This window comes from Mauremys mutica, chromosome 5 (genome assembly GCF_020497125.1).
Source record: "Mauremys mutica isolate MM-2020 ecotype Southern chromosome 5, ASM2049712v1, whole genome shotgun sequence".
Lineage (NCBI taxonomy): Eukaryota > Metazoa > Chordata > Testudines > Geoemydidae > Mauremys > Mauremys mutica.
This window is the reverse complement of record NC_059076.1, coordinates 136,709,697-136,737,358: the sequence shown is the minus strand read 5'-3', so window position 1 is coordinate 136,737,358 and position 27,662 is coordinate 136,709,697. Positions and strand designations below refer to the sequence as shown.

Here is a 27,662-nt window from a genome sequence, read left to right as displayed (position 1 = left end):
TGCTGCAGCAAGGGAATTACTTCCCAGACCAGAAAATAACAGTTGGGGATGTTGAAATGCCTGTCGTTATCCTGGGGGACCCAGCCTACCCCTTGATGCCATGGCTCATGAAGCCATACACAGGCAGCCTGGACAGTGGTCAGGATCTGTTCAATTACAGGCTGAGCAAGTGCAGAATGGTGGTGGAATGTGCATTTGGCCGTTTAAAGGCGCGCTGGCGGACATTACTGACTCGCTCAGACCTCAGCCAAACCAATGTCCCCTATGTTATTACTGCTTGCTGTATTCTCCACAATCTCTGTGAGAGTAAGGGGGAGACGTTTATGGCGGGGTGGGAGGCTGAGGCAAATCACCTGGCCGCTGATTACGCGCAGCCAGACACCAGGGAGATTAGAAGAGCACACCAGGAAGCGGTGCGCATCAGAGAAGCTTTGAAAACGAGCTTCATCAATGGCCAGGGTACAGTGTGACTGCTGTGTTTGTTGATGAACACCCAACCCCCTTGATTGACTCAGTCCCTGTAAGCAACTCCACCTCCCCCTTCGAGTACAGCTTACTTATGCAAATAAAGTCACTCTCATTTAAAAAGCATGAATTCTTTATTGATTCATTATAAAAGAGGGAGAGAAGTAAGGGTGTGGTTTGGGAGGAGGATAGGAGGGATGGAGAAGGCCATTAAAAAAAATTCACAGTAACGACATCCTTCTGGTTGGGCTGTCCACGGGGGTGGAGTGGGCGGGTGCACGGAGCCTCCCCCCACGCGTTCTTACACGTCTGGGTGAGGAGGATGTGGAACATGGTGAGGGTTGAGGGTGGTTATACAGGGGCTGCAGCGGCACTCTGTGATCCTGCTGCCGTTCCTGAAGCTCCACAAGACGCCGGAGCATGTCAGTTTGATCACGCAGCAGCCCCAGAGTTGCATCCCGCCACCGCTGATCTTCCTGCCGCCACTGCTGATTTTCCTGCCGGTCTTCCTGCCGCCACCTCTCATCTCGGTTGTCCCTCCTGTCCTCACGTTCATCCCTCCTGTCCTCACGTTCACTGGCCTCTTTCCTGTAATTTGATACCACGTCCTTCCACTCATTCAGATGAGCTCTTTCATTGCGTGTAACTTCCATAATATCCGAGAACATCTCATCTCGTGTCTTCTTTTTCCTCCGCCTTATCTGTGCTAGCCTTTGGGATGGAGGAGGGATGGTTGAAAAATTTGCAGCTGCATGAGGGAGATAAATATTTAGAAAGATACATTTTACAGAACAATGGTTATACTCTTTCACAGTGAACAGCACTATTCACCTAGCACATGTGATTTCCCTACAAGGTCGCATTTTTCATCTTAATAGTGAGTGCTTGCAGCTCTGGAGTTACAGATCTCACAGACACAGGTCCAGGCATCAGAATTCAGCTTGCATGCGGCCATGGTAAGCCACTGTCTTTCGGCTTCTGTAGTGATTTACCCCCTCCCCCCCAACGCATGGCTAATACCACGCTAGCTCCCTGCTAATCAACAACCTTCCCACCCCCCCTTCCACTGCGTGGCTGGTAGCTTGGGGAAGATCGCCGGTGACCAAACACAGAAAAGATCATCGGCATTTCACTCCTCCCCTCCCCCCGCTTCGCTACGTGCAGGAAAGTTTTTTTTTTAAGCTGCTGCAGTCCACGAACCCAGTAGAAAAATGGCCACCCCCCTTACTTAAATTCCTGATTTTTAACCAGGTTATCCTGAACGATATCACTTTGCTGAGGATAACAGAACAAGATAAAGAGCGGATGCTTCTTGAATGCCAGCAGTCACCGGGACCATACGCTGCTATGCTTTGCCACGCAATGATACCTGATTACTTGCTACATGCATGGCGTGGTAAAGTGTCCTACCATGGTGGGCGGAACAAGGCTGCTTTGCCCAGAAACCTTCTGCAAAGGCTTCTGGAGTACCTACAGGAGCGCTTCATCGAGATGTCCCTGGAGGATTTCCTCTCAATCCCCGGACATGTTAACAAACTTTTCTAAGTAACTATACTGTCTGCGAATGCATCCCAAGTCCTCAGGGCAAATCAATCATTAAAAAAGGCTTGCTTAAAAAACAATGTTTGCTATTTGCAAAGGTACACTCACCAGAGCTCCCTTCCATGGCGTCATTGTCTGGGATAGTGGCTTGTGAGGGCTGGGAGGACGGTAATTCCGTCAGGGTGATAAAAAGCTCCTGGCTGCTGGGGCTCACGGAGTGCTGTGTGCTCTCTGCTAGGTCTTCCTCCTCTTCTTCATCTTCATCTTCCCCATCTGCATAATCCTCAGCCATGGCAGAGATTACAACCCCCACCTCGGAATCCACGATCGGGGTGGGATACTTGTGGCGCAGCCCCCTAAAATTGCATGCAGCTCAGCATAGAAGCGGCATGTTTTTCGACCTGCCCCGGACCTTCCGTTTGCTTCTTTGGTTTTCTGGTAGGCTTGTCTGAGCTCCTTAACTTTCACTCTGCACTGCACTGAGTCCCTGCTGTGGCCTTTATCCGTCATAGCCTTAGAAATTCTTTCAAATACTTTTTCATTTCGTCTTTTGGAACACAGTTCTGTTAGCACTGAATCCTCTCCCCAGATAGCGATCAGATCCAGTACCTCCCGTGCAGTCCATGCTGGGGCTCTTTTACGATTCTCAGGAGACTGCATTGTTAACTGTGCTGATGAGCTGTGCGTGGTCACCTGTGCTCTCCACGCTGGGGAAGCAGGAAATGAATTTCAAAACTTCGCGGGGCTTTTCCTGTCTACCTGGCCAGTGCATCCGAGTTCAGAATGCTGTCCAGAGCGGTCACTGGTGCACTGTGGGATACCGCCCGGAGGCCAATACCGTCGATCAGCGGCCACACTAACCCTAATCCGATATGATAATACCGATACTAGCGTTACTCCTCTCGTTAGGGAGGAGTACAGAAACCGGTTTAAAGAGCCATTAAAATCGATATAAGGTGCCTCCTAGTGTGGACGGTTGTGGCGTTAAATCGGTTTTACGCTCCTAAAACCGATTTAAACGCCTAGTGTAGACCAGGCTTCAGACTGCTGTACTGCTGTCAGGGGCAGGCTACTGTGAGGTCAGTGGCTCACATGAGGTCAGTGGGTCAGCATCTTTAACTTGCTGGGCTGAAGTGAAGACTTGGGCCCCTTGTGAGGTCACTAGTTGAGCACCTCTAGCTTGCTTAGCTGATGTCAAGGCCCAGGGACTAATCCACTGTGAGAGTACTGCCTCAGCCAGCATCTGTTACTTGCTGGCTTGATTTCTAGGCATGGGCCCCTCTGCCATGTGGCCAGCTGAGCACCCATTGTTTGATGTTAAAGCGCAGGTCTTTATGAGCTCCCTAGCACAGATCTTTGCAGTTGTAACTGGCTTACTGGAGCCAGTGGATATTGACCCCCTACCACACATGACAGTGTGGAGGATTTCAACATCCCTGATTTCTCTGAGACACTGTTTGCTTCTAGGAAAATGTGGAAGGATTGCAACTACTTCCTCCACTTCTCTGCTACAATGAGCGACTCAGGTGCCTTTTTTTTCTGGCCAAAAGTTTCATTTTTCATCAATGCTCATAGACTTTAAGGTCAGAAGGGACCATATACAGAGTCAATACAAACAAAAATTTATTTACTGACAATTAAGGTTGCACCAGGACATGCCCTAACTACTCCAAACCTTTAAAGCATAGAACTAAGGAATTACAGGGGGCTGGGAATGGATTGGGGAGTGGTGAGGGGGGCTGGAGCTGGGCTGGGTGGTGGTTTGTGGGCTGAAGGAGGTGACAGGGTTCTGCGGGTGAGGCTGATTTAGTGGGGCTGGGAGCAGGATTGGGGGGGCTGAGGCTGAGGGACATGACAGGAATCTGGGAGCAGGACTGGGGGTGGTTTGGGGGAGCTGGGGGTGTTTTGGGGGATGCTGGGGGTGGGGCTGAGGGAGGTGATGGGGACCTGGGGGGTGTTTTGAGGGGCTGAGGGAGGTGATGGGGAGATGGGGTGGAGGGAGGTGACGGGGGCAAGGCAATGGGGGTGTTTTGGGGGGGCTGAAGGAGATGATGGGGAGCTGGGGGGTGTTTTGGGGGGCTGAGGGAGGTGACGGGACAAGACAATGGGGATGTTTTGAGGGGCTGAGGGAGGTGATGGGGAGATGGGGCGGGGCTAGGGGGTTGTGTGGGGGGCGTAGGGAGGTGATGGGCGGCGGGGCAATGAGGGTGTTTTGGAGGCCTGAAGGAGATGATGGGGAGCTGGGGGGTGTTTTGGGCGGGCTGAGGGAGGTGATGGGGAGATGGGGCAGGACAATGGGAATGTTTTGAGGGGCTGAGGGAGGTGACGGGGAGCTGGGGCGGGGCTATGGGGGTGTTTTGGAGGCCTGAAGGAGATGATGGGGAGCTGGGGGGTGTTTTGGGGGGGCTGAGGGAGGTGACGGCGGCGGGGCTAGGGGGTGTTTGGGGGGCTGAAGGAGATGATGGGGAGCTGGGGGGTGTTTTGGGGGGGCTGAGGGAGGTGACGGGGGCGGGGCTAGGGGGTGTTTTGGGGGGCGGAGGGAGGTGACGGGGGCGGGGCTAGGGGGTGTTTTGGGGGGCTGAGGAAGGTGACGGGGGCGGGGCTAGGGGGTGTTTTGGGGGGCTGAGGAAGGTGACGGGGAGCTGGGGCGGGGCTAGGGGGTTTTGCGGGGGGAGCTGCCAGGTTTGTGTGTCCCCCTCACCCTGGCTGTTGCCGGGCGGTACCATTGTCAGTAGCGGGGGTGTACGTGTCTCGGTTACTCCGCAAGGCAGGGCCGCGCCGGGGAGGAGGCGGTGGCGGTATCGGGGAGACCTCGTTCCTGCTCGGGGTCTCCTCAATCCGGGCTGCGGGCGGAGAGCAGACGTGCGATCCCCCCCCGCGAGCGGGCGGGGTGGTGCGGTCCGACTCTCGCCCCGCCTCCTCGCAGACTCCTGGGGCGAGGCGGCCCCAGCCCGGCTCCGCGCAGCGCCCCCTGCGCTCCGCACCCTCCCCGCGCGCACAATGGCGCTGGCGCCCAGGCCGTCGCTGCTGCTTCCCCCGCCCTCCGCCGCTCTGCGGAGGGGCCGCTCCAGGCCCCGCGGCGGCGCCGAGTCCGTCGTGAGGTAACGGCCTCGCCTGGGGTCTGAGCCGTGGGGGTGGGGCGCTGAGGGGGCGGGGCAGGGGTGTTGGGGGGTTCGGGGCATCTGCCTCGGGGGGATGTGGGGCGTGGGGCGGTGGCGTGGGAGGACCGGGGGGGGCAGAGGCATGGGGGGGCTGGAACCGGGTGGGGGCAGAGGCATGGGGGGGCAGGAACCTGGGGGGCCTGTGGAGTGGGGGTGGTTAGGTGGGACTGGTGGGGCCATTATAGGCCTGGGGGTGGTTAGGTGGAACGAGGGGGGATGTCGTAGGGGCTTGGGGTGTGGGGTTGGGGGAGGGGATTAGGAGGGCAGGGTGGCCCGTGAGAAGGGGGGGCCTTGGGGTTGGTGTAGCGGGATGGGCGATAAGGGTGGTGGGCATGGTGGGGGGGGTTGAAATGGGGTGCGGACAGCGAGAACATGGGTGTGCGCTGGGGAGGGGTGCTGGTTCCCCTGGCTTTGTAGGCATTAGGTTTGCGACCTGCTGTTGTTGGGTTGCTAGGGCTCTGCCCATTTTTCTTTCCCGATTCCAGTTGCCTGGCTGAGAGAGAGCACGTGGGTGTGTTAAAACAGAGCTGTTATTATAAAGTGTTTGATTATAAAGCACCATGAACAGGATGAGGTGCCTGAGGCCCTGAATAATTAAAACTGCAATATATGGCAGTAGTTAACTGCATAAAGTAGATAATAGAGTAACAGGCATCCAGCATATGCCACGTCCAAAATGCCACCACAAAATGTTTTGCAGAGATGTGAAAATTTAAAATGGCTAAATGTGTATTTTTTTGTAACGTCTTCCTCTTTTTCTAAACAAATGCGTAAAGTAGCCAAAAATAGGACTGTCGGTCTTTAAGGGTATATGCCTGTGTGTTAAATCCTCCAAGGCTAGCTCAGAGAATGGTGGTCTTTCTGTTTGTTTGCAGTGTATTAAGAAAACTGTTGTGTGAAGGTTAAATTCTTCTTCCTGGTGTAGTGGGAAATTGAATTAGGCATGAGATATGGGGAGGAGAAAGGGGAATCTTATTCTTTGAAACTGCTTGTCCTTCAGCTGTTGGTGTTGTTTTAAAATTAATACTGCTTCATTTTTGTTTGAAAATGGAAAGTATATATTGTAAATTTTGAAATAACATGGTGTTCTTTTGAGTCCATATGGTTTAATTTTCATTTACTAAAAGAGAAAATGGTTTCTGTTGAAGCTTCTCTGCTCAGGGGAACAAATGACCTTGGAATATGTGATCCTGTTTCAGTGCTGCCTGGAGAATTTCTGATTCCTTAGAAACATCTGTGAGTCTTGAGCTCCCCTAGCATATCCAGCCAGCGTCTGTAACTCCTCCCACTAACATGCCAAATGTCATCTGCTAATTTTTTTTGGCATTCCGTTTCACTTCATGCACTGTAACTGTTTCAATTCAAATGGGGAGGAAAAAAGTCTGTTTGCAATGAATACTCCCAGACTGCCAATAAGAATTGGGGTAGTTAATAGAAGTGACTTAAAAATAAAACAAAACAGTTCTGCTCCCCTAAACTCAAATGGAAAATTATTAGAGTATGTCATCAGGGAGAAACATCCCAAGATAACTTTTCTTGGATCTCTTCCATGTGCTTCAGAATTTCTGGACTTCTGTAGGGTGCTTGGGAAATTGGCATTCATAACTGAAATCCTGGGCACTGTATCAGGAAAAGGGAATAAATAATCTTAAATTGTCTTGAATAAAACTTACTGAACACTTAACTGCTAAAAGAAGTCTTCCAAGAAGTGTGTCGTTTCAAAAATTGATGTATTGCTTGGTTCTTAATGAGATTTTGTTTTTGTGAAGGATAGAACGAGATTTAATTTAAAAAAATGCATGTGTTTTCACATAAATATGAAAGATAACATTGGGTAAAAAATAATCTCAGCTAACAATAGAAGTTAAATTTATTTGTTATAGAATTATAAATATCTATCCACCCTTGTGTAACCATTGCAGAGCTATATACTTTATTTTACACACAAGGATAACACTGGTGATTTGTACTTTGTAATACAAGTTACTACTTCAGAGGAAGGAAAAATGTAAAGTCACTATCTATTAAAGTGCTTCCATTTTGATCTTCAATAAGCCTGTCATGGTGTTCCATTGACAGGTGAAATATTTAGACGAGAGATAGAGGTACTATTAAAGCAAAATTCTAAATAGGTCTCGTAGCTTTCTTATATGGAAATCTTAGATAAGCGTTCAGTGGAAAATCCTCATGTTCAGTGCCCTTCATATAATACCTTTTTGAATATTCATTGAGGCGTACACTGACGTGTTTTTGCAGAAATTTTTCTGAGGCTGTGTGTTGAGGGTAGAGGGGTTAAGGGAATTGTCTCCAAATTTCTTGATGCTGAGGACATATTCCTGCTGAAGGTTTACATTGTGCATTGGTATAATTGTGCTGTTCTTTATGTATATTATGGAGGACAATATATATGTTGCATATGACACTCTCATTTTGAAAACACATTGAAAGGGGTATGTTTCACTTTGAAAAGTTTTATGACTTTTTAAGTGGGTTGCCTCTCAAAAGTATTTGAAACCATTGTCCTGTGGACTAGAGATGGTTAATGTAACTAGTGGACTAACAAAATTAGCTGAGCACTTCTTCCAGAGATGTAGAACGTTCAGGCAGGAGGGAAGCATGGTAGTGGATATGTTTGTTTTCAGCTAAGGCCTGGTCTATGTGCAGATTTTTGTACTAGTGCTTGATTAGAGGTGTTTTGTTTTAACTGAAATTGTTGCACCGGTACAACTCATAGTATGCATGCTGTTATACTGGTATAAAGGTGCCTTGCCCAGATATAGCTTATTCCCATATGGAGGGAGAATAAACTATACATCTCTATAAGCAATTTCATACAGGTGGTATTGTGTCCACAAAAGGGGTGTGGTTTTTTTGTTTTTGTTTTTTTTTGGTTAATTGCCTTAACTATACTGGGGTAGTTAGTTCTGGGGGAATTCTGCGCCACTGCATATGTGTAGAATTTATGTCCCCTGCAGATTTCTTTGTTTACCTGTAGAAAAATGACTTTCTGGTGGGGAAGCAAAGGGAAGCCACAAGAGCGGTCATGCGACCCTCCCCAGCAGTGTGTTTTGGGTGCCCAGGGCAGCCAGCAGAGAGGTAAATCACTGGGGGGCATGGGGTGGGACTGAGGAAGACCCAGCTCATGGCTCCTACCCTGTGCCAGTCTCAGTTGCTATTCCTGGCTGTGCTGGGGAGGGTGGGACTTCCTCTTCCCCTGCATGGCATCTGGGGCTGGATCAGACAACCTCTCCCCGATTTCTCTCCCAGCTGCAGGAAGCTCTGCAAACTTCCCCCTGCTTCCTGCACCCATCGCTCCTCAGCTGCAGGGGGAGGAATCACTGTACAGGAAGCTACTCCCCCATCCGCCCAACCCCCGTGCATCCAGATGCCTTCATACCCAGACCCTCCCACCGAGTCTCATCCCCCCCCCTGCACTCAGAACCCCTCCAATGAGCCCCACTCCCCCTGCACCTGGACCACCCTGGTGAGCCACCTGCATCCCCACCCCACCAAGCCCCAAACAGCTTCAGCTGGATCCCTACTCCACTCCCCTAGCATTTGGACCCCTGCTGAGCTCTATTCTCCGCCCCCCCCCGAGTCCCAACCACCTTCACCTGGACACTACCCACCCACATACCCTCTCCTCTTGGTCCAATTCACCCACACACGCGGCCCTCCACTCTGGTTTTTCCATGCATCAGTTGGCAAAAACAGTCTTGGTTCATTGGCTGATACTTCTGCTAGCAAATGACACATGGTTCATCAGAATGAGAGTATTGATTGGTGTTTGAGGGCTGCAGTAGGAGGAGCCAGAGAGATTGCATTTTTTTTCAGCTGGCAATCTACTGTTGGACCACTGGCTGAGTACCAGCAAGAGAGCTCCGTGAGTTTAGTGAAAGGTATTGAACCCATATATTAACAGATGTTCAGATAAGTGGCGATTTTTTTTGAATGATCCACATTATTTTCTTAACCCATTTCTTCAGTGTGCTTCCTTTGCACGGCTTTGTCTCCATCTCGCACCTTCCCTTCATTAGTATAATTATGTTCAGGGTTTAATACTGGGGTAGTTAATAGGCAGACAGTGGGCCAAATCTAGACTGCCAGATGCTTTTGAATGGACCCCAAAATCTTTTATATTTTTTTTATTATTTTCTTCTCTGGAATCTGGACCTTGACTATACCTTGACCAAGAAATTTGGACCTTGACAAAAAATAGATTATCCCTGCTTTAGTATATTGTATCTTCCCTTAATTATCACCCGTTTATGTAAGAAAAAAAGTTTAATGTAAAGAATGCATTGTTTTGGTACATGATGAAAAACCATGCATATAAGCCAATACTGCATTTGTTCAGAACAACAGTGCTGGGCTGCTGAAAGGTGCTATCCCTTTGTGTTCAGTGACCATTCACAAATATAGTATATTGCCCAAACTGTAGAAGTAGCATCACAAACTTAGTTGCTATTTATTTTGCTTCAAATGACATGTACGCTACTGTTCAGCCTTCAGAAGTCATTTTCCATTACCATTTGACTTTTGCTGTTGTAACAGATAAAGACATGGCTTTGTCTCTGTAATCACTGACTGAATTAATTATCCTAGGAGCAAGAGAAACTTCACCAAGAATCACTGCAGAAACAACATTTGTGTGTGTGAGAGAAATAATATTTTACATTCCCTGTGTACAAACTATAAGAATAATTTGTTTTGCCTGGCCAGTGGCTGCTCTGTAAATTGGTTTCAGTAGTCCTACCGTAGCACTTCAGTGTAGACACTCATGGTAGAAGAGCAACCTTTCTGGTTGTAATACTCACTTGGCATATGCTATCTTGTTATCTGCACCTGGGGAAAAGCTTCACGTGTACTTAAATCCTTCCATTATTATTGAGATTCTTGATTGTAGTAAAAACAAGCACCTGTTAGAATATGTCTGCCTGACATTTGTATTAGTAGCTCCAACTCTTGATTTGCCCACGCCCAACACATGTGCTGGACACTGTATTCGATATCTGTAGTCCACCTTCACAAAGCAATAACAATGACTTTGCTAACAGCAAGTGCAGCTTTTGCATGGGCAAACTGCCACTAACATTGGGCCAAAGTCCTCAAAGTAATAACTCAGTTACTTTCAGGTCTGCAGATGTACCACGTCCTACTAATGTGGGTAGTTTTGGACCAGATGGTGCAACCTAATTCTAACCTACAGGCGTTGACACTCTTGTGTTCTCTGGGCCCCAGTTAAGGAGAAGGTTGGGGGTGGGGGACATTCCATTCTTTGAGCAGCCAGGTGTCATCCTTTATCAGTACTTCGGATATCAAAAGTGATAAACAGACTTTTGATGGAGGCATTTGTTTTGGTAGTCACTGTGTTGTTAGGAATTATGTGGCTGCTAAACTGACTCTGAGAAGTCTTTGACAGTGTGGGGTTGCAATATGGGAGATATTCCTAAGTCCCTGCTTCTACAACTGAGAGGCTATTGTCTTACATATACTAACAAACTTCAACTGTAATTCACCATGAGTGCATCTCTATCGATGGTATTAGCGGTAGAAGCTGTGGTGTAGACAGGGCTCAAAAGAATTTTACCCACATATCTAAATGGGAAAGCCAGGCCTGAACTCTGTTTGTGCTCCAGGTTCAATGGTTACAGCTGCTGCTCTTCTGGTGAATTAGAGAAGCAAAGCTGTCTAGTGTAAATGCAAGTACACAAACATGACCTCAGCATAGGGGGATGTGCTAAATCAGTGGTTCTCAGCCTTTCCAGACTACTGTACCCCTTTCAGGAGACTGAGGTCCGAGCCCCGCTGCCCACCTCATGGGGCCCCCTGTAGTGTGGGCCCCCAGGTAGTTGCCCTGATTACCACCCTCTTAATGCCAGCTCTGCAATTGTGACCCTTCTAAACCCATCCTGTGACCCCCTCCTCCCCTCGGGGCCTCACAACCCCCATGTTGAGAAATTCTGATCTAGATGAGTTGACATACCCCCAGAAGACTTTGTCATAACCATGGTTGAGAGCTACTGGGCTAGATGCCATTTTGAGGTAGGCCCTTCCAACCCTGTAGGTCTATTGTAAAACAGAATTCTGAGTGCTGGTGCATTTACTCTTAGAACAGTAGTGGTGGTCAGATGTGCTGAATTGCCGAGGGGGCCCCAAGCAACTTTTTTTTTTTTGGGCTGAAAACTTCATTAAACACTTGGAATAGGTGGTATAGACAGAGCTGGAGTAGCAAATATTACAAAGTGCAAGGAAAATATGAATCTAACAGACTTAAATCTCATGAACACAAAAAGCAAAAAAATGAATGGAATGTGGTCCTCTAAAACTGTGGTTTCCAAACTTGTTCCGTTGCTTGTTCAGGGAAAGCCCCAGGCGGGCTGGGCCGGTTTGTTTACCTGCCATGTCTGCAGGTTCGGCTGATCACGGCTCCCAGTGTCCATGGTTCGCTGCTCCAGGCCAATGGGGGCTACGGGAAACGGTGCAGCTCTGCAGAATGAGTAAGACATTGGATACTGAACTCTTAATGTGGCGTGTAATGTATTAAAGCTGGAAAGTTTCAATTTCATCTGCTTTGTGTGACAGGCAGAATTATTATTATTATTTATTTTTTGGAGCTCATTAGGAAAATAAACTATATACAAAGTTCGGAGAAAATATTGCCATTTACTTTTTCACTCACAAAGGTGCAGCATGAGCCTGAGAGAAGCTGAATACTTACAACTCCTTTTGAAGTTTGTGAGTTTTGAGGGTATTTGGCTCTTTCATGGTCAGGCCCTTGTAACTCTGAAAACCAAAAACTTTGATTACTGAGTCCCAGGGTGGATTGATTTAAATAAAAATGAATTACCTAATTTATTTTAATCTTGTTTCCATTTGTACTTTTTTAGTATTTTTCTTAAAGGTTAATTCTCATTGATTGGTAACCATTAAAACCTATCGATTTGCAAGTAAATATAGCTTTGCAGAAAATTTGATGTTTTCCTAACCAGGAGGATAGACTATTTATTTAAGCAATTATAGCTTAACATAGATTTATTAAGGTCTTTGCATGTTTTACTATGTTAGAAAATGTTGAATGATGCATTTCTTATTTATTAGCTGATACATTTTTTACTTATACTTTTTGTCAAGCTGCATTTGAATGGACATTGGAATGCAGTGAAAAATACACAAGTATTTTAGAATTGTTTTTAATTAGTTAGGTACAATTGCCTTAAATGTTCTGGATATATATGGATTTTTTTTATCAAAACATGCTTTTTGCATTTAAAACTAACTCCCTTTTTAAACCAAGGAGGGAAGTAGTGAATTTCTGATCAGTCACCTTTAAGTTTTTAGAACTAGTAGATCTCATCCTCTCACCCCTAGTTTTTATTCATACATTGGAAAAAGAAAACATGCTTTCCTGCTTTTTCAACCCCAGTCAGTTTCTTGAACTAGTCTTTGAACTGAACTAATTTCAATAAACTGAAATGAGGAAAATAAATACATTAAAATAAATTAATGGAGATATACCTATCTCGTAGAACTGGAAGGGACCCTGAAGGGTCATGGAGTCCAGCCCCCTGCCTTCACTAGCAGGACCAAGTACTGATTTTGCCCCAGATCCCTAAGTGGCCCCCTTAAGGATTGAACTCGCAACCCTGGGTTTAGCAGGGCAATGCTCAAGCCACTGAGCTATCCCTCCTCTGCCAATATATTTTCTTGACACTGCAGAAGTGACTATTGCTGTCCAAAAACTGACTGGGTACATCCACAAATTCTGATTCCAGGTGTTTAGCTAGTGAATTCTAGTTTACTGGTTTGACTTTCTTTTAAATTTCAGCAGCCAACATGTACTGATTGAATATTTTTGTTATTTAATTTACATGACTTTACATTTTATAAGAAGTTTAGGCCTCATATAAATGTTGTCGTCATCTTTAAATTTTAAATAGGTTTATTTTTAAAACTAAATGTGTGTACATATAAAAAACTTAAACAAGAATCCATATAAAAATCATCAATTTTTATCCTCACTGCTGAGTTTGAAACGGTCATTGTTTGAGGTTAGAACAGTGGTATATATCCAGACCACTGCTACTTGCTAGTCTGTCTGAAAGTGAACATTTTATTCCCAAGTGAACATTTGTCGTATTGCATGTTTTATTCCCAAGTGAACATTTGTCGTATTGCAAAATTGCCAACAATTCGTACAGATTTAACATAATTGGCTATTTATATTTGAGTCAGGACTATGGCTACAATGGCAATAACAGCAGGCCAGGATACATTTTGTTGGCAACTGCTGAGGAGTGACGTTTGTTTTAAAAACAATAGGAGAGCCCTTTGGACTCAGTTTTTAAAAATGGTTGTTGTGCAGTGTGTGAGTAGGAAACACATCATTTAATAAACCTCTTATTCCCAGACTGACAGCAAATATCTGTTTAAGCTCCTGAAGATAAATCTTTTAGTTGCTTGCAGATTTTGAATAATTGTGCTGTGGATCTTTTGGTTTCTTCAGTTCACTGACATCTATGAAATTAAGCTTCACCATGTGTTAGGCATTCTCAAACATTTCTGTGGGAGGAGTGTAACATTTGCCAATGTGAAACAAAGCATACGCAAAGCAACACTTCAGTACAGCAATGGAACTACATCCGTTACATCTGCTGAATAATATCGTTTACCCACTTACCACAGCTGTGGTTATGGCTCAGACATATGGCAAACTAGTCTACAACCCTCAACAGGGAATCCATTTTAATGGCACTCTATTTCTGCCCGTTTCATCAGTAATATCGGACTGGGAAACAACAGGAAAAGGAAGTCTGTGTGTAGTGCACCGAATAAATTAGATGTAGGAATACAGGATGCAATTAAGAGTAATAAGGAAGGTGGCTGTTTTTCCCACAATGTGGGGGTGGGTTTTTCCCACAATGCTGCACTGGTATTGGGTTTCAGTAGTCCTACCGTAGCACTTCAGTGTAGACACTCATTACAGTGAGAGGAGGAGCTCTCCAGTGGCTGTAGTTAGTTCACCTCCCCATGCGGTGGTAGCTAAATCAATGGAAGAATTCTTCTGTTGACCTAGTGTTGTCTACAGCAGGAGTTAGGTCGGCTTAACTGTGGGCTTGGCTACACTGGAGAGTTGCAGCGCTGGTGGAGGCTTTACAGCGCTGCAACTTAGTAACTGTCCACACCTGCAAGGCACATCCAGAGCTGCAACTCTCTGCCTGCAGCGCTGGCTGTACACCTGGTCTGCTTGGCGTATAACGAGTGCAGCGCTGGCAATGCAGTGCTGCTCGTCAAGTGTGGCCACACAACAGTGCTGTTGTTGGCCTCCAGGGTATTAGGAGATATCCCAGAATGCTTTTAACTAAATTACTCTCTTTGTTTTGCTATGATGCCTCTCTTTGTTTTGTTGTGAATTCGGGGCTCCGGGAGCTGCTTATCTAAAAAACAAACACAGCTCTTGTTTGCTGTGATCAATCTGTAACTGACTGTGAACAATCAATTGAGATAACCCACTACCTTGCTGTGAATGAGGCAGGAGGGGGATGAATGTTTGTTTGAGGAGAGAAACAGCGGGGGGGAGGAGAAAGGGAGTCCATTGGAGCAGCTGCTTATCTAGTCTGCAGGCTATTTGCAGTTAAGAGTGAATGAGGGGTCGAGGAAATGTTCAGCTCCCTGCCTTGCAAAATCTGACACACAGTGTCGGCTCCAAAAATCCACTCACGCTCTCTCCCCCGCTCCCTGTCACACTCCACCCCACCCCCCTCTTTTGAAAAGCACGTTGCTGCCACTTGAATGCTGGGATAGCTGCCCATAATGCACCGCTCTCAACAGCGCTGCAAATGCTGCAAATGTGGCCACACTGCAGCGCTGGTAGCTGTGAGTGTGGCCACACACCAGCGCTTTCCCTACACAGCTGTACGAAGACAGCTGTAACTCCCAGCGCTGTACAGCTGTAAGTGTAGCCATACCCTTTGTGGCTCAGGCCAAGTTTCAGTCAGACTAAATCAATCCAAATGTGCCCCAAAATGCTTAACTGATGCAGAGATGGATGGAGAGGTGAGCAGATATTCTGAAAAACTGACAGTTCTCAATTATATTGTCTTCTGGTGATTCTGCTCAGTAGCAATGTCCCTTTCTCCAGTCACCAATGTCTCAGTGGATCTATAATTTGTTCTGTAGTAGAGATTACAAGAGCTTTGGTATTCTTATTAAATAACTATTTTTCTAAAATGTTAAAAGTATTCATTCAGAGATAGACATATGAGCATAACATGGTTCACCAGTTTTGATATTGGAAATAATTTCTTTGAAGGTGACATGCAAATGGAAAAAAAAACTAGGTTTGTGGCCTTTTTTTTTGGTGTCTTTATGATGTAACGAATGCCTGAAAGGTTTTCTTCTGAAGTGTGTTTTTTTAAATTAGAAACTCCAGTTTAGTTTGGCATGGAATATTCTGGTAACTGGAGAACTAGTTACATTATGATATTACAAGACTCAAGAGAACAGAAGTTGAGCATTTGAAGGTAAAGTGATTTTGAGTCTCCTTTTGGGAGAAATGAAATCTTTTAATATTCAACAGCTCTTAAGTAATGTGTGAGAGTTCACAGCTACAATTTCTGAGGTCCCCATCTCCAGCAAGACAAGACAGCTGCTACCTGGCCCAGAGTGGGGCAGCAGGGCCAAGAATCCCTAGACAGCTTTCCCCCTGCTTCCGGCTGGGAGGAGGGAGGCGAGAAGCCTCAGGTGGCTTCCCTGACTGCTCTTAGCCCTGAAATTGACAAGACAGCCTGGCTCTTGTCCTCCCCCCCAGGAGAGCTGCCCAGGCTTCTGGCCCCAGTGAGGGGTAGCTGCACTCTAACTCCCTGCTTTCTTGTCAGTTTCACAGCTCCTGCCCTGAAGTTGAGAAGACAGCCAGCAGTGCAGTGTCTATACAGACACTGAGGACAGGTCTACACTTGCCATTTAAAGTGGAAAAAGTCCCTTTTTTGTGCAAAAACCACGGGAGTGTCTACACTTGCCAATGACTCTTTTCGGTGAAACTCAGAAGTTTCACCGCAAAAAGAAAACCACCTCCACAAGAGGCATGCAGCTCTTACCAGTGATGCTTTTGCGACGATGTGCAAGTGAAGACATGTTCTCCCAGTTTACACGACTTTCAGCCTCCGGAGGATATCCCACAATGCCTAGGTGACCACTCTGGCTAGCAGCTCTCCTGCTCTGATGCCAGGTAAACAGACATCCACCCCTCCCCCTGTAAAGCCCGGGGAACTTTGAAACTCCCCTTCCAGTTCTCTTGACAAGTGCTCACTTATCTGGCCAGGTGACAATGCCTGCTTCACAGAGCAAATGGACCCCTGCTTGGAGCAATCCTGAGCTGCTGGAGCTTATCAGTGGTTGGGGAGAAGAGGCTGTGCAGGGATCCAGGATGCCCCACGATCACCCTTTCCACAAGACCCATCGTCAAAATGGAGAGCGCTGCACTGTGGAATAGCTGCCCTAGAGCGCTGCGATGGAAGTGCTGCTAATGTAAACACTCTGACGACTTAGGAATTAAGTGAGTACACAAACCCAGGGCTTTGGAGTGGAGCCCGGAGCTGGAGCGCTGAGCAGCTCTGGAGCAGTGGAGCTGAAGGTTTTTGCCTGGAGCTGGGGCAGAGCTGGAGCACAGCTCCAAAGCCCTGCACAAACCAGTGAATTACTTTCACCGGTTCCCTATCACAACCGATGAAACTCGCAGCACAGAAACTCTGCAAGTGTAGACATACCCTTTGTCTCCCTAACCACACCAACATAACTGCACCTCCACAAGAGGCGTAGGGCTTATTTCGGTGTAATAGGGCATTTACATTGGTGGGAGCAATGCTGTAGTGTACACACTGACATAATTAGGTCGACGTAACTGTGTAGTGTAGATCAGCCTTCATTCATAATCTACCTTGTCTGTGCTATTCACTATACTTTTACCATGTCCCTTCTTATTTTTCTCCTTTTTAAGATAAACTATCCAAATCTTTTCAGACTTTAGCAGTGGTAGGGATGCTAGTGTAGAGCTGCTGCAGATATTTTTACCAACATTGACTAATTCTGCTCAGAACAGGTCTAGATGACATGATTGAAAAATGCTGCTAGCTGATCTATGCTAACCCTCCTACTGTTGCTAGTGCTGTTGGAACTGCACTGATGCTAGGTAAACAGGAAGACACTAAGTTGCCTACCAGTGTTGCCATGGTAGTAAAATTCCAAAGTTGCAGACAGCAGTTTTGGGGGGGAAAGGAGGTGACTCGGATCACTATGGTTCTTGACGTTTTGTAAAACTATTGTCATAACATAGCTGTTTAATTGTTAGGAGAAATACTTATTTTCTCTGTGTGCAGCTTTGTAAGCAGGTACTTTCTTGAGGTGTAGTCGGTGAACACTTTTTTTTTTCTTCCTGAAAGGTACATCTTGGGAGAAACGCATTTTTATAACTTAAGCCAGATTTAATATGGCTAAGGAGTCCACTTCAGCTACTAAGCACTTGAAAATAGTACTAATAGTTTTGTATATTTTTTGGGTCAGTGAAAGCAATCACATCTGTCCTTAAATATTAGTAACTTATACTTGTCAGACTCTAGCCTCTCACATCAGTTCAGGGAAAACTTTAATGCAGGTGTGGGCAAACTTTTTGGCCTGAAGGCTGCATCAGGTTTTGGAAATTATATGGAGGGCTGGTTAGGGGAGGGGGTTGTGGCCCAGCCCTTACCCCCTATCCGCCTCCCCCCGGCACTCCTGCCCCATCCAACCCCCCCGTTCCCTGATGGCCCCCCTGGGACCCCTGCTCCCCCCCCAGCTCCCTGTCCCCTGCTGCCCCATCCAATCCCTCCTCTCATTCCTGACTGCCCCCCGGGGACCCTTGCCCCATCTAACCACCCCTTCTCCCTGTCCCATGACTGCCTCCGGGACCCCTGTCCCTGACTGCCCCCTGCCACTCCATCCAACCCCTCCTCTCATTCCTGATACCCCCCCCCAACCTCTGCCCTCATTCAACCCCCCTGGTTCCCCACCATTTTACTGCCCCGCCCCCTGTCCACACCCCCGCCCCTGACTAGCACCCCAAACTCCCCTGCCCTCTATGCAACCCCCCCCTGCTCCCTGCCCCCTTACCATGCTGCCTGGAGCACTGGTGGCTGGCGGCGCTACAGCTGCGCCGCTCGGCTGGAGCCAGCCATGCCGTCACCACCGCACAGCACAGAGCACCAGGTTAGGCCAGGCTCTGCAGCTGCGCTGCCCCGGAAGCTCGCAGCCCCGCCGCCCAGAGCATTGCACTGGTGGCGGGGTGAGCTGAGGCTGCGGGGAAGGGGAAACAGCAGCGGATGGGTCAGGGGGTAGTGTCCTGGGCCAGGAGCTCAGGGGCCGGGCAGGAGGGTCCTGCGGGCCAGATGTGGCCCATGGGCTGTAGTTTGACCACCTCTGCTTTAATGAGTAGTTGCTACATGAATGATAGCACTGTAGAAGTAAATAAGAGGAGACATATATTTCTTTTTGTTTAATATTAAAAGTTTTCCTTTTATTGAAGGCATTTATTGTCACTTGAACATGGAGAAATAAACTGTGCTTTGTGCTTGTGACAGTGTTCTTGATTTCTGATGGTGTTTCTGTCTATAATCCTTTTGACTCTAAAAATCTACATTCAGCTAATACATAATTTCAGTTCCTTGTATTGTTGCCAACTCTTTAAAAGGAAGAGCTTACTAAAGTTAAATGTGAATTTTTCCTGAACAAGGAGTGAAATAATTTTTGCCCTGGGGAATAAATTAGCTATTGGATCTAAACATGTAAAAATCAGAAGACTGTGTCAAGGGTGTCATCAATAGCTTTTATTCTCCTTTTCCCATTACCTTTCTTTATAATCATCCGTTTGATATTTTGAAACTCAAACCTATTTCTTTATCAGCAAAACAACCCTATAACAATGAGTATGTGTAAAAAACATAGAAATAAAATTATGGGGACTGGAGTTCACTTTTTGTTTTGTTTGATATGAGAGCTTTAAACTTAAAAGAAATGAGGGGTGTGACAGGTTGGATCACAGAAACCCCCTTGGGAACTGCCAACTGATGTGCCAAGACTACTTCTGCTCCTGCTTTCCCTGCCAGCTTGAGACTCCAGCACCCTGTCTTGCTGAGCCAGACATGCCAGTCTGCTCCAACACAGACCCAGGGTCTGAATCACATGCCCCAAAGCTGCAGACTTAACTGAAAGCAACTTGAGAAGTGTTCCAGTCTTTAATACTCAGATGCCCAACTCCCAATGGGGTCCAAACCCCAAATAAATCCGTTTTACCCTGTATAAAGCTTATACAGGGTAAACTCATAAATTGTCCACCCTCTATAACACTGATAGAGATGCACAGCTGTTTGCCTCCCTCCCCCCCAGGTATTAATACATACTCTGGGTTAAATAAGTAAAAAGTGATTTTATTAAATACAGAAAGTAGGATTTAAGTGGTTCCAACTAGTAACAGACAGAACAAAGTGAATTATCAAGTAAAATAAAATAGAACATGCAAGTCTATGTCTAATACAGTAATAAACCTGAATACAAATAAAATCTCACCCTCAAAGATGTTCCAGTAAGCTTCCTTTTACAGACTAGTCTCCTTCTAGTCTGGGTCCAGCAATCGCTCACACCCCCAGTAATTAGTGTCCTTTGTTCCTGTTTCTTTCAGGTATCCTTGGGAGTAGAGAGGCTTTCCCTTTAGCCAGCTGAAGACAAAATGGAGGGGTCTCCCAGGGGTTTAAATAGACTTTCTCTTGTGAGTGGAGACCCCCTCCTCTGTCCTATGCAAAGTCCAGCTCCAAGATGGAGTTTTGGAGTCACCTGGGCAAGTCGCATGTCCATGCATGACTCAGTTTTTACAGGCAGCAGCCATTGTTTACATGCTACCCTGAATGTGCTCAGGTAGACTTATGTGGATTGGAGCCTTCCAAGATTCATTGTCCTTTACGTGTTTCTTGATTGGGCACTTAATTTGCACATTCCTTTCTCAAGAAACTGACCAAATGCTTTACTAAGGCTACTTAGAAATCAAGCAAGTATACAGCCAATATTCATAACTTCAAATACAATGACACATGCGTACAAATAAGATGAATAGATTCAGTAGATCACAACCTTTACAGAGATATATTACATGGTATATGTAGCATAAAACGTATTCCAGTTATGTAATATATATACATTCATAAGCATATTTCCATAAAGCCTTATGGGGTACACCGTCACAAGGGGATTCATGTCAAATTTCATGTCCTTACCTAATAGATTTATAATTTTTTTTTTTTAAAAGGAAGACCAACCCTTGGTCAGCCCAATCTTGAGTCCTTTTAAGCACTGTCTCTAAGGATTGGCTCTCTTTCTCTTGCAGTTGCAGCCGTCTTCGACAAATCCAAAGTATCCTGACACAGAGCAGCAAATCTCAACCTGATGGAATCCTCTGCATTTTAGGTTAGTTTTCTGAACTGTTAAAGTGAGTAAACAACATGTTAAAGAAATGCACGGACTAGACCGTTAAGAGCCATGAAAACGATTGTGAATAGAGAAATATGGCAGGATGGAAAGTTTAGAACCATGGGCCGAAAACTACAAAATGAGATGCATCATAGATAGTAATACTAGTTCACGTTTTTCCATTTTGGTATCTTTTTTTCTAAATTCCTTACTGTGCTGACAAACTTAGACAGAAAAGGATATCTGCTACCTTTCCCAAATCAATGGATTTTTTTTTTGCTTTACGGGTAAATTATTTAAAATACAGATTTAGTGACAAGCAACCTCTGAGAAACCAGGGAAGCAGTGATTATTTAATGGTGTCAGTAGCACATAAATGAGACATGAGTTTGCAATGCCTTATGGCACTAAAAAAATTAATATAAAACAGAGGTGTATACACAAAGGCATCATTTTACAGAACTGTAATAGCCCCATTCTATATGCCTAGGGTGTGATCCTGCCTGTAATGTTGCAGTTTTAAGTATCTAATTACTAGCAAGATATTGACAAATTGGAGGGAATTCCATGAACAATGATTGGGGTAGCTGGAGGGCATGACTGTGAGGTTAAAAATTTTATATAAAACTTGGCTAAGCAATGGCAAAGGAGGGGAAATGGCAATATACAAATATTTGAAGAGGGGAGGAATTACTTAGTGTACCCCAAGAGACGTTAAAACTCATAATACTGGGATTAAATTGAGAAATGGATACAATGGAAAGCTTGCTGACAGTGTGCTTGCTGTGGAATAGTCTGCCAGGGAAACTGATGGAAGACCATTGATCAGTTGGCACTTTGAAAACTAGACTGGATAGAAAACTTAATAAATGTACAGGAGGTACTAATTCTGCCTTGGCAGAAGGTGGATTAGGTAACATTCTGGATTTCTTCCATATGTAGAATATCAGTATTAATTATAATAGTTGAAGAAATCTTTTGAGTTTTGGCTCAAGATGAAACAACTTTTTGCCCGCTTGCTAAAGGAATTTCTCCAAGATGAGAGACTGTGCCAGTATTTTAATTTTAAACTCAAAAACATTTTGCATTTAAGTGATGCAGTAAAAAATAAAATTACTTAACTCAATTTAGACTAGCATCAGAGACAAAAATGAAAGATTGTTTTTAAATGATGCATCTGACACAGCAGCCCTCCATTTGCACCATAGTATTCCTTGACATCTGTTGCTTTCAATTTGAACTCCTGCTGCTGTCCTTACTTTCAAAGCAGCAGCGGAAGGCAAGAAGGAAAGAAGCAGCTTTAAAGAAATGCTATGCCTGTTGCTAGAAGCAGCAAGTAATGTTTGTCTCATTCTGTAGTTTACTTTGTTCACTGTGAACGTATTGATCTGTCAGAATAAGGGAATCTTGATGTGAAATATTTGAAACCATACAGAAAATCAGCATACCATGCATAATTATTTCCAGTATGGAAAATTGTGGCATTTATTGTTGGTTAATACGAAGCACAAACATCATACTTTGTTTTGGGGTCACAGAAGGGACCACTATTATCGTCTACTTTGACCTGCACAAAACAGGTCACAGAATTTCACCCTGCATCAAGGCCATAAATTTGGTTGCGCTAGACCATATATTTCAGAAAGACAGCCAGTCTTGATTTATATACTCTTCAAGTGACAAGAGAATTCTCCAGTTCCTTAAGTTATTCACCCCACGGTTTAAAAAATTGCACCTTATTTCTAATGTGCATTTTTCTAACTTCTTTTTCAGCCACTGGATCTTATGTTCTGTTTCTTAGATTAAAGAGACCTACATTATAAATCTTTTCCTGTTCAGATACTTCCTTAGGCATAAAGTATCATAATATAAGTTGACATATTCTCCCTTCTCAGAAAGATATTGCATCAGCATGAACTACAGATTTGTGCTAAAGTTTAAAAACTTCTTAGTAAGATTCAAAAAGAAGGGTGGGTGGTAGAGGGTTCAGTGGCAATTAAAAATATATTTAAAGCTGAATTTTTAAAAACATGCATCTTTAAGATCCAGTGATATTTGAATGGTAGAATTGCTGGGTTCTTTGCAGGCAGTGAATGACATCACAACTACCATAAACAGATGTGAATGAACAGGTACATGTTGTTTAACTCCTGTTCTAATAATGTTTTTTCTGGAAGTTGTAATCTGCCTGGTTCTCTCAGAAGTTGCAGCTCAGATTTCTTGACAGCTTAGAAGTGATAATTGGGGTTTAGCTAATTTTAGTTAATCAGAAATTACATTTTTAAAATGGCTATGTAATTTTTTCTTTTAGGATCTTAACTTAAAAAAAAATGCTTGAAATTCACCTTTAGGTTGAGCTGTTTTTTGAGGACACGTATTTAACTGTACAACATGTATTTTGAAAATTTTACCTAGATTCACAGCTACAAGGGCAGTAAAAACTGGTATGGTCTAGTTTGACCACATTCTTAACACATGCCACAAGATTTGACCCAGTAATTCCTACAGTGGGAGGAATTATTTTCCTCTACTGCATATCTGAAATCACTGTACTATTGTCTACACCATTGTGAATAAGTTTCAGTATAATGACATTTTGTTTTGGATAGCTTTGCAAATTTGCAAACTACAAAGCTAAATAAAAATAATGGCAGAGGGTGAGAGAAGACACAGTATATGGGCAAATAGAAAAGATGTTTTGCTAGGTGATATTTCAGATGCTTGTTCCTGGTGACAAGAGATGTAGAAGAGAAGGCTCTTGCTCCAAAAGAGATGACTGTGGAGGGACAGAAAGGAAGCCAGCCCTGGATGTGGGAGTTTAGTGAGCGTAGGTGCAAGGCAAGCTACAGCAAGTGCAGGGGAAAGAAATGGAAGGTTTTGCACACAAGGAGAGCTATCCCAAACTGGATTTCAAAATAAGTAGGCAGAGCCAGTTGGGCCATCTGAGGCGAGATAAGTGCTGTGGTTGCACTCCTCTCTACTTGTAAGAAAGAAGGGAGGCAGTGTGATTTTTGTACATGCTGGAATCTGGACAGCTGGGCCACAGAAGGGGGTATAATAGTAAAGGCAAGAAATGATGAATATATGTCTGAAGACTATGGTAGAAATGTTGTGGAGACAATGGAGTCTGCTGGTGTGGGTGGTAAACTTACACTTGGTAAGGTGCATTTAACTATAGTTGACCTCTGGCTACAGCTCTTGTTGGAAGGGGGTATTTTTTTTTTCTTTTCAAATGGAAGCAGGTATACTCCAAAGTTGTGCTGGTAGCACTTTTTTTCTTTTCTTTTTTCTCTCCATTTCCAGTTCACTTTTCCTCTTCCTCCTAATGTGTGGGTTTTTTTGTTTTTTGTCTTATGCTTCTCTACTTTATAGCCATTTATTTAGATGGAATCTGCGTGGATACCACATTGCCCTGATGACACCAAACAGCAGCTGGAAAATTGAGGAAGATTGTGCAAGCCTTATCAGTTAGCATTGTTGTCATGGGTTACCATTGTTGTGCATTAGCTCTGCTCAGATAGCAATTAATCTTAACTATGTGAGATTCTGATTCTTCTATTTTGATTTTGGATGAGTCGGAGAGGAGGAGGGAGAGAAAAGATTGGATTTCTACCATCTGGGATTTGAATTCCAAGACTGTGTGATGATACCTATATTTTTCTTTAAGTGTGTCACGGACCGCAGAACATGCTATGCGTTGTACTATCTAGTATCATGATTGCACCCTTCCTTCTGATAGACTCTGGACCTTCACTTTACTTGAGGCACTCATAGACTTGGTCCCTAGGCTTCAGTGCCCATTTCATTGTGTCTCCTTTAGCAGGGCCGGTTTGGCTTAGTTCTCTGCAGGAATCCTCTCTTGGGTGCTTTGTAACCAGAAAACCTATGCAGAGAAACTGTTCAGCCGTCTCAAAACAAAGTATGTATTAGTCAACAGGATACAGTAGTCACAGAAATGGGTTACAAATAAAGAAGGCCTATGTGCATGAATCTTACTCTGGGAGCGTGCAGTAGCTAACAAGAGACTCTGGAGGGCTGAGACATTAGGTCCACAGGCTAAAGGCTGGATTGTGGGATCCTCTCTGTGAAGAGGGATGTCAGACATGGGGTCTGCCCCGAGGCGTGACCTAAAGCTAACAGTAACCAGTCACTACTCAGACCCAGGAGGTTCAGCAGTTGGATCCAAATACAGCAGCCTGGTGATCATCCCTCAGGGGATGGGTTTCAGAGTAGCAGCCGTGTTAGCCTATATCTGCTAAAAGAACAGGAGTACTTGTGGCACCTTAGAGACTAACAAATTTATTTCAGTATAAGCTTTCGTGGGCTACAGCTCACTTCTTCAGATGCATAGAATGGAACACACAGACAGAAGATATTTATACATACAGAGAACATGAAAAGGTGGAAGTATGCATACCAACTGGAAGAGTCCAATCAATTGAGATGAGCTATCGTCAGCAGGGGATGCTTAGCCAGAGTTGCAAAGAGTCTTGTGGCACCTTATAGACTAACAGATGTTTTGGAGCATGAGCTTTCATGGGTGAATACCCACTTCGTCGAATGCATCTGTTAGTCTGTAAGGTGCCACAAGACTCTTTGCTGCTTTTACAGATCCAGACTAACATGGCTACCCCTCTGATACTTAGCCAGAGTTGTAAAGGGACTTCTGTGTTGTAGGCTTATTATGGGACTATTACACCATTATACTGTTTTGTTCCTGTTTCTAGTGCAGTCATGTGTCTGTTATTAATGACCAGTTTAGATTCTGATTCAGCTCTGAACACAACCTGGATGTCCTTGTTTTCTTGAATATTGTTGTGCTGAGCGCTCATTTGGTTACTGCTAATAGATCTAGATTTGTCGGCAGCGACTGAATTGTATTCTAACAACCTGTGTGAAAGCTCGAATTTCTTATTTATGTCAGAAGTCACATAGTTGCCCTAATAGATTCGGTGTCTATTAGCACATCCGGATGTTAACGGTGACTAGATCCTATACAATTTTAACTGTGGGGAAATTCTGATTCATTAGGTTCTAATTAAATGTTTATAGATAGATAGTTTTATCTGAATGTTCTCATCTGTAAGAAATCAGTGGGTTATTTTCTTTATTTTAACAAAAAAGCTGCCAGTACAAATTTATGACAAGCTTGGATTTTAAGGATACTACATCAAGAATTTCCTCCTTGTTCCTCTAACACTTAAGTATTGTGTATAATTATGTTTACACTGATAAATACTTCAGCTAACCTGTTAACCTTTTAAGAATTGAGGTGGCTGTGAACACTTAACTTGTAGACACAAGCATTACTCTACAGTGTCACTATTTTTATGTATGCAGTTGTGGTTTTCATAAATTTGATTAGTGTTTTCAGTGGTAATAAATGTTAGACATTTCCTTCATCGGTTGTAATGAAAATCTACACCAGGTTTAGAAAGGGTAGACTTGTAGTGTCTTTAATGCTTTTCTTTCTTTCTTCATGCTAGGTCTTCTGTACTATTTATTTTTAAGATGTTAGTGCTGGATATTTTGGTGACTTTTTCTCAGAAGCCTTTCACATGCCAAATGTTTTGTGAGGCTATCTGTAGATAAATTCTGTCATACCTCAGCAGCTGCTTTTTGGTGCCTCGGGGATTGTAGTCTAATCCTTGTGAGCCAATGTTTAATCATGCAGTCTAAAGCAGAAGAATTAGGTAACAGTTTATTAGGAAAGTTCCATCAAGAGCATATTAATTAGAATGAATGTTGTATGTTTTTAGCTAGATGTGTAAAGTCCTGCTACTTGACAGTGCTGCAGAAAGGTAAAGGGTTCACTTGCAGAGCAGTGTGTGGATTTAAGTCAGTGATGTGCTGCTTATGTGGTGTTCATTGGTCTGGAAAAAGGCTTTGATAGAGTTTCAAGAGAAGTCATCTAGTGGGATATGAGGGAGAAAATGGTACCAAAACTTTGTGCGGCTTTTTCAAGCCACATATATAAGTGCAACATCAATAGTTAGAATGTCTACTGGTTAAACAGAGGAACTGTCTGCAAAGGTGGGAGTGCATCAGGGATCAGTATTAAGTCATTATCTTGTTTATCTTTGACCTGGATACTGTCACAAGGAACATACAGAAGGGCACTTTGGTGCATGTTAAATAGAACAGTATAAACAAGTCATTGTCTGTATGAAATTTTAGTATATACTGACTTTGCTAGTGCTTTTTATGTAGCGTGTTGTAAAACTAGGTAAATATCTAGACAAGTTGACATTTTATGTAGCATGTTGTAAAACTAGGCAAATATCTAGATAAGTTGACATACCCTTGGGAGCCTTCTGTGTATGCGCAGGGGTACACAGACCTCTGGTTGTGAACCATTGATCTAATTTGTATTAACATTTTTTAAAGTTATTTTCTCAAGTCATGACCAAGGAAAGAGATGATAAACTTTTATATTACAATGCACTGTGCTAGAAATGTTTCTACTTTGTACCCGAAAAACAAATTGTGTTTATTGATAGTATATTGCAGTATTCCTCTTGTGTAACCTGAAGAGAAGGTTGGGATAAACTTTTAAAGAGGGATATGCTTTCTTGGAAGTTGTGTATCTTTTCAGAAATTTCTCTCTGTCAGGAATGAGTTGGCAGTATCCAAAGAGGGTGAACTCCAGCTCCAGGAAAGTCACCCCAAATCTTGAAGAGGGCAGTGGAATATTAGCAAGTGGCTCCTGGGAACTTCTTTCAGCACAGCAGTGATTTAGGTGCATAGTTCGTATTTACAGTAACAGTCTTAATTTTCTGATGATGCTCTGAAATGAGCCTCACAGGGACCAATTGGCATAACAGGAGTAATAAACAAGATATTTATATATAACAGTAATGCCCAGAGGCGCCAGTCATGACCAGGACCCCCACTGGGCTAGATCATGTATTAAAACCTGGTCCTTAGCCTCTCCCTCCCAGTTTACAATTTGAAGCCGCCTTCATACAGAGTGTGTGCACAATTGTATGCTCAGTGGACCTACCT

The 27,662-nt window shown here is 44.4% G+C and overlaps 1 protein-coding gene across 4 annotated transcripts in view; it reads left to right on the top strand.

Annotated features, from left to right (window-relative positions):
• The first annotated feature begins 4,939 nt into the window (after positions 1-4,939).
• The window catches only part of DNAAF9 (dynein axonemal assembly factor 9), a 127,419-nt gene continuing 104,696 nt past the window's right edge, over positions 4,940-27,662 (top strand). For 3 of the 4 annotated variants that reach the window (XM_045018739.1, XM_045018736.1, XM_045018735.1), the window contains exons 1-2: positions 4,940-5,108; positions 20,575-20,654. In XM_045018739.1, the coding sequence (XP_044874674.1) occupies positions 5,008-5,108; positions 20,575-20,654 (181 nt within the window). In that variant the 5' untranslated portion in view covers positions 4,940-5,007. The remainder of the gene's footprint in view (positions 5,109-20,574; positions 20,655-27,662) is intronic. The other variant, XM_045018737.1, reaches the window with a different exon arrangement.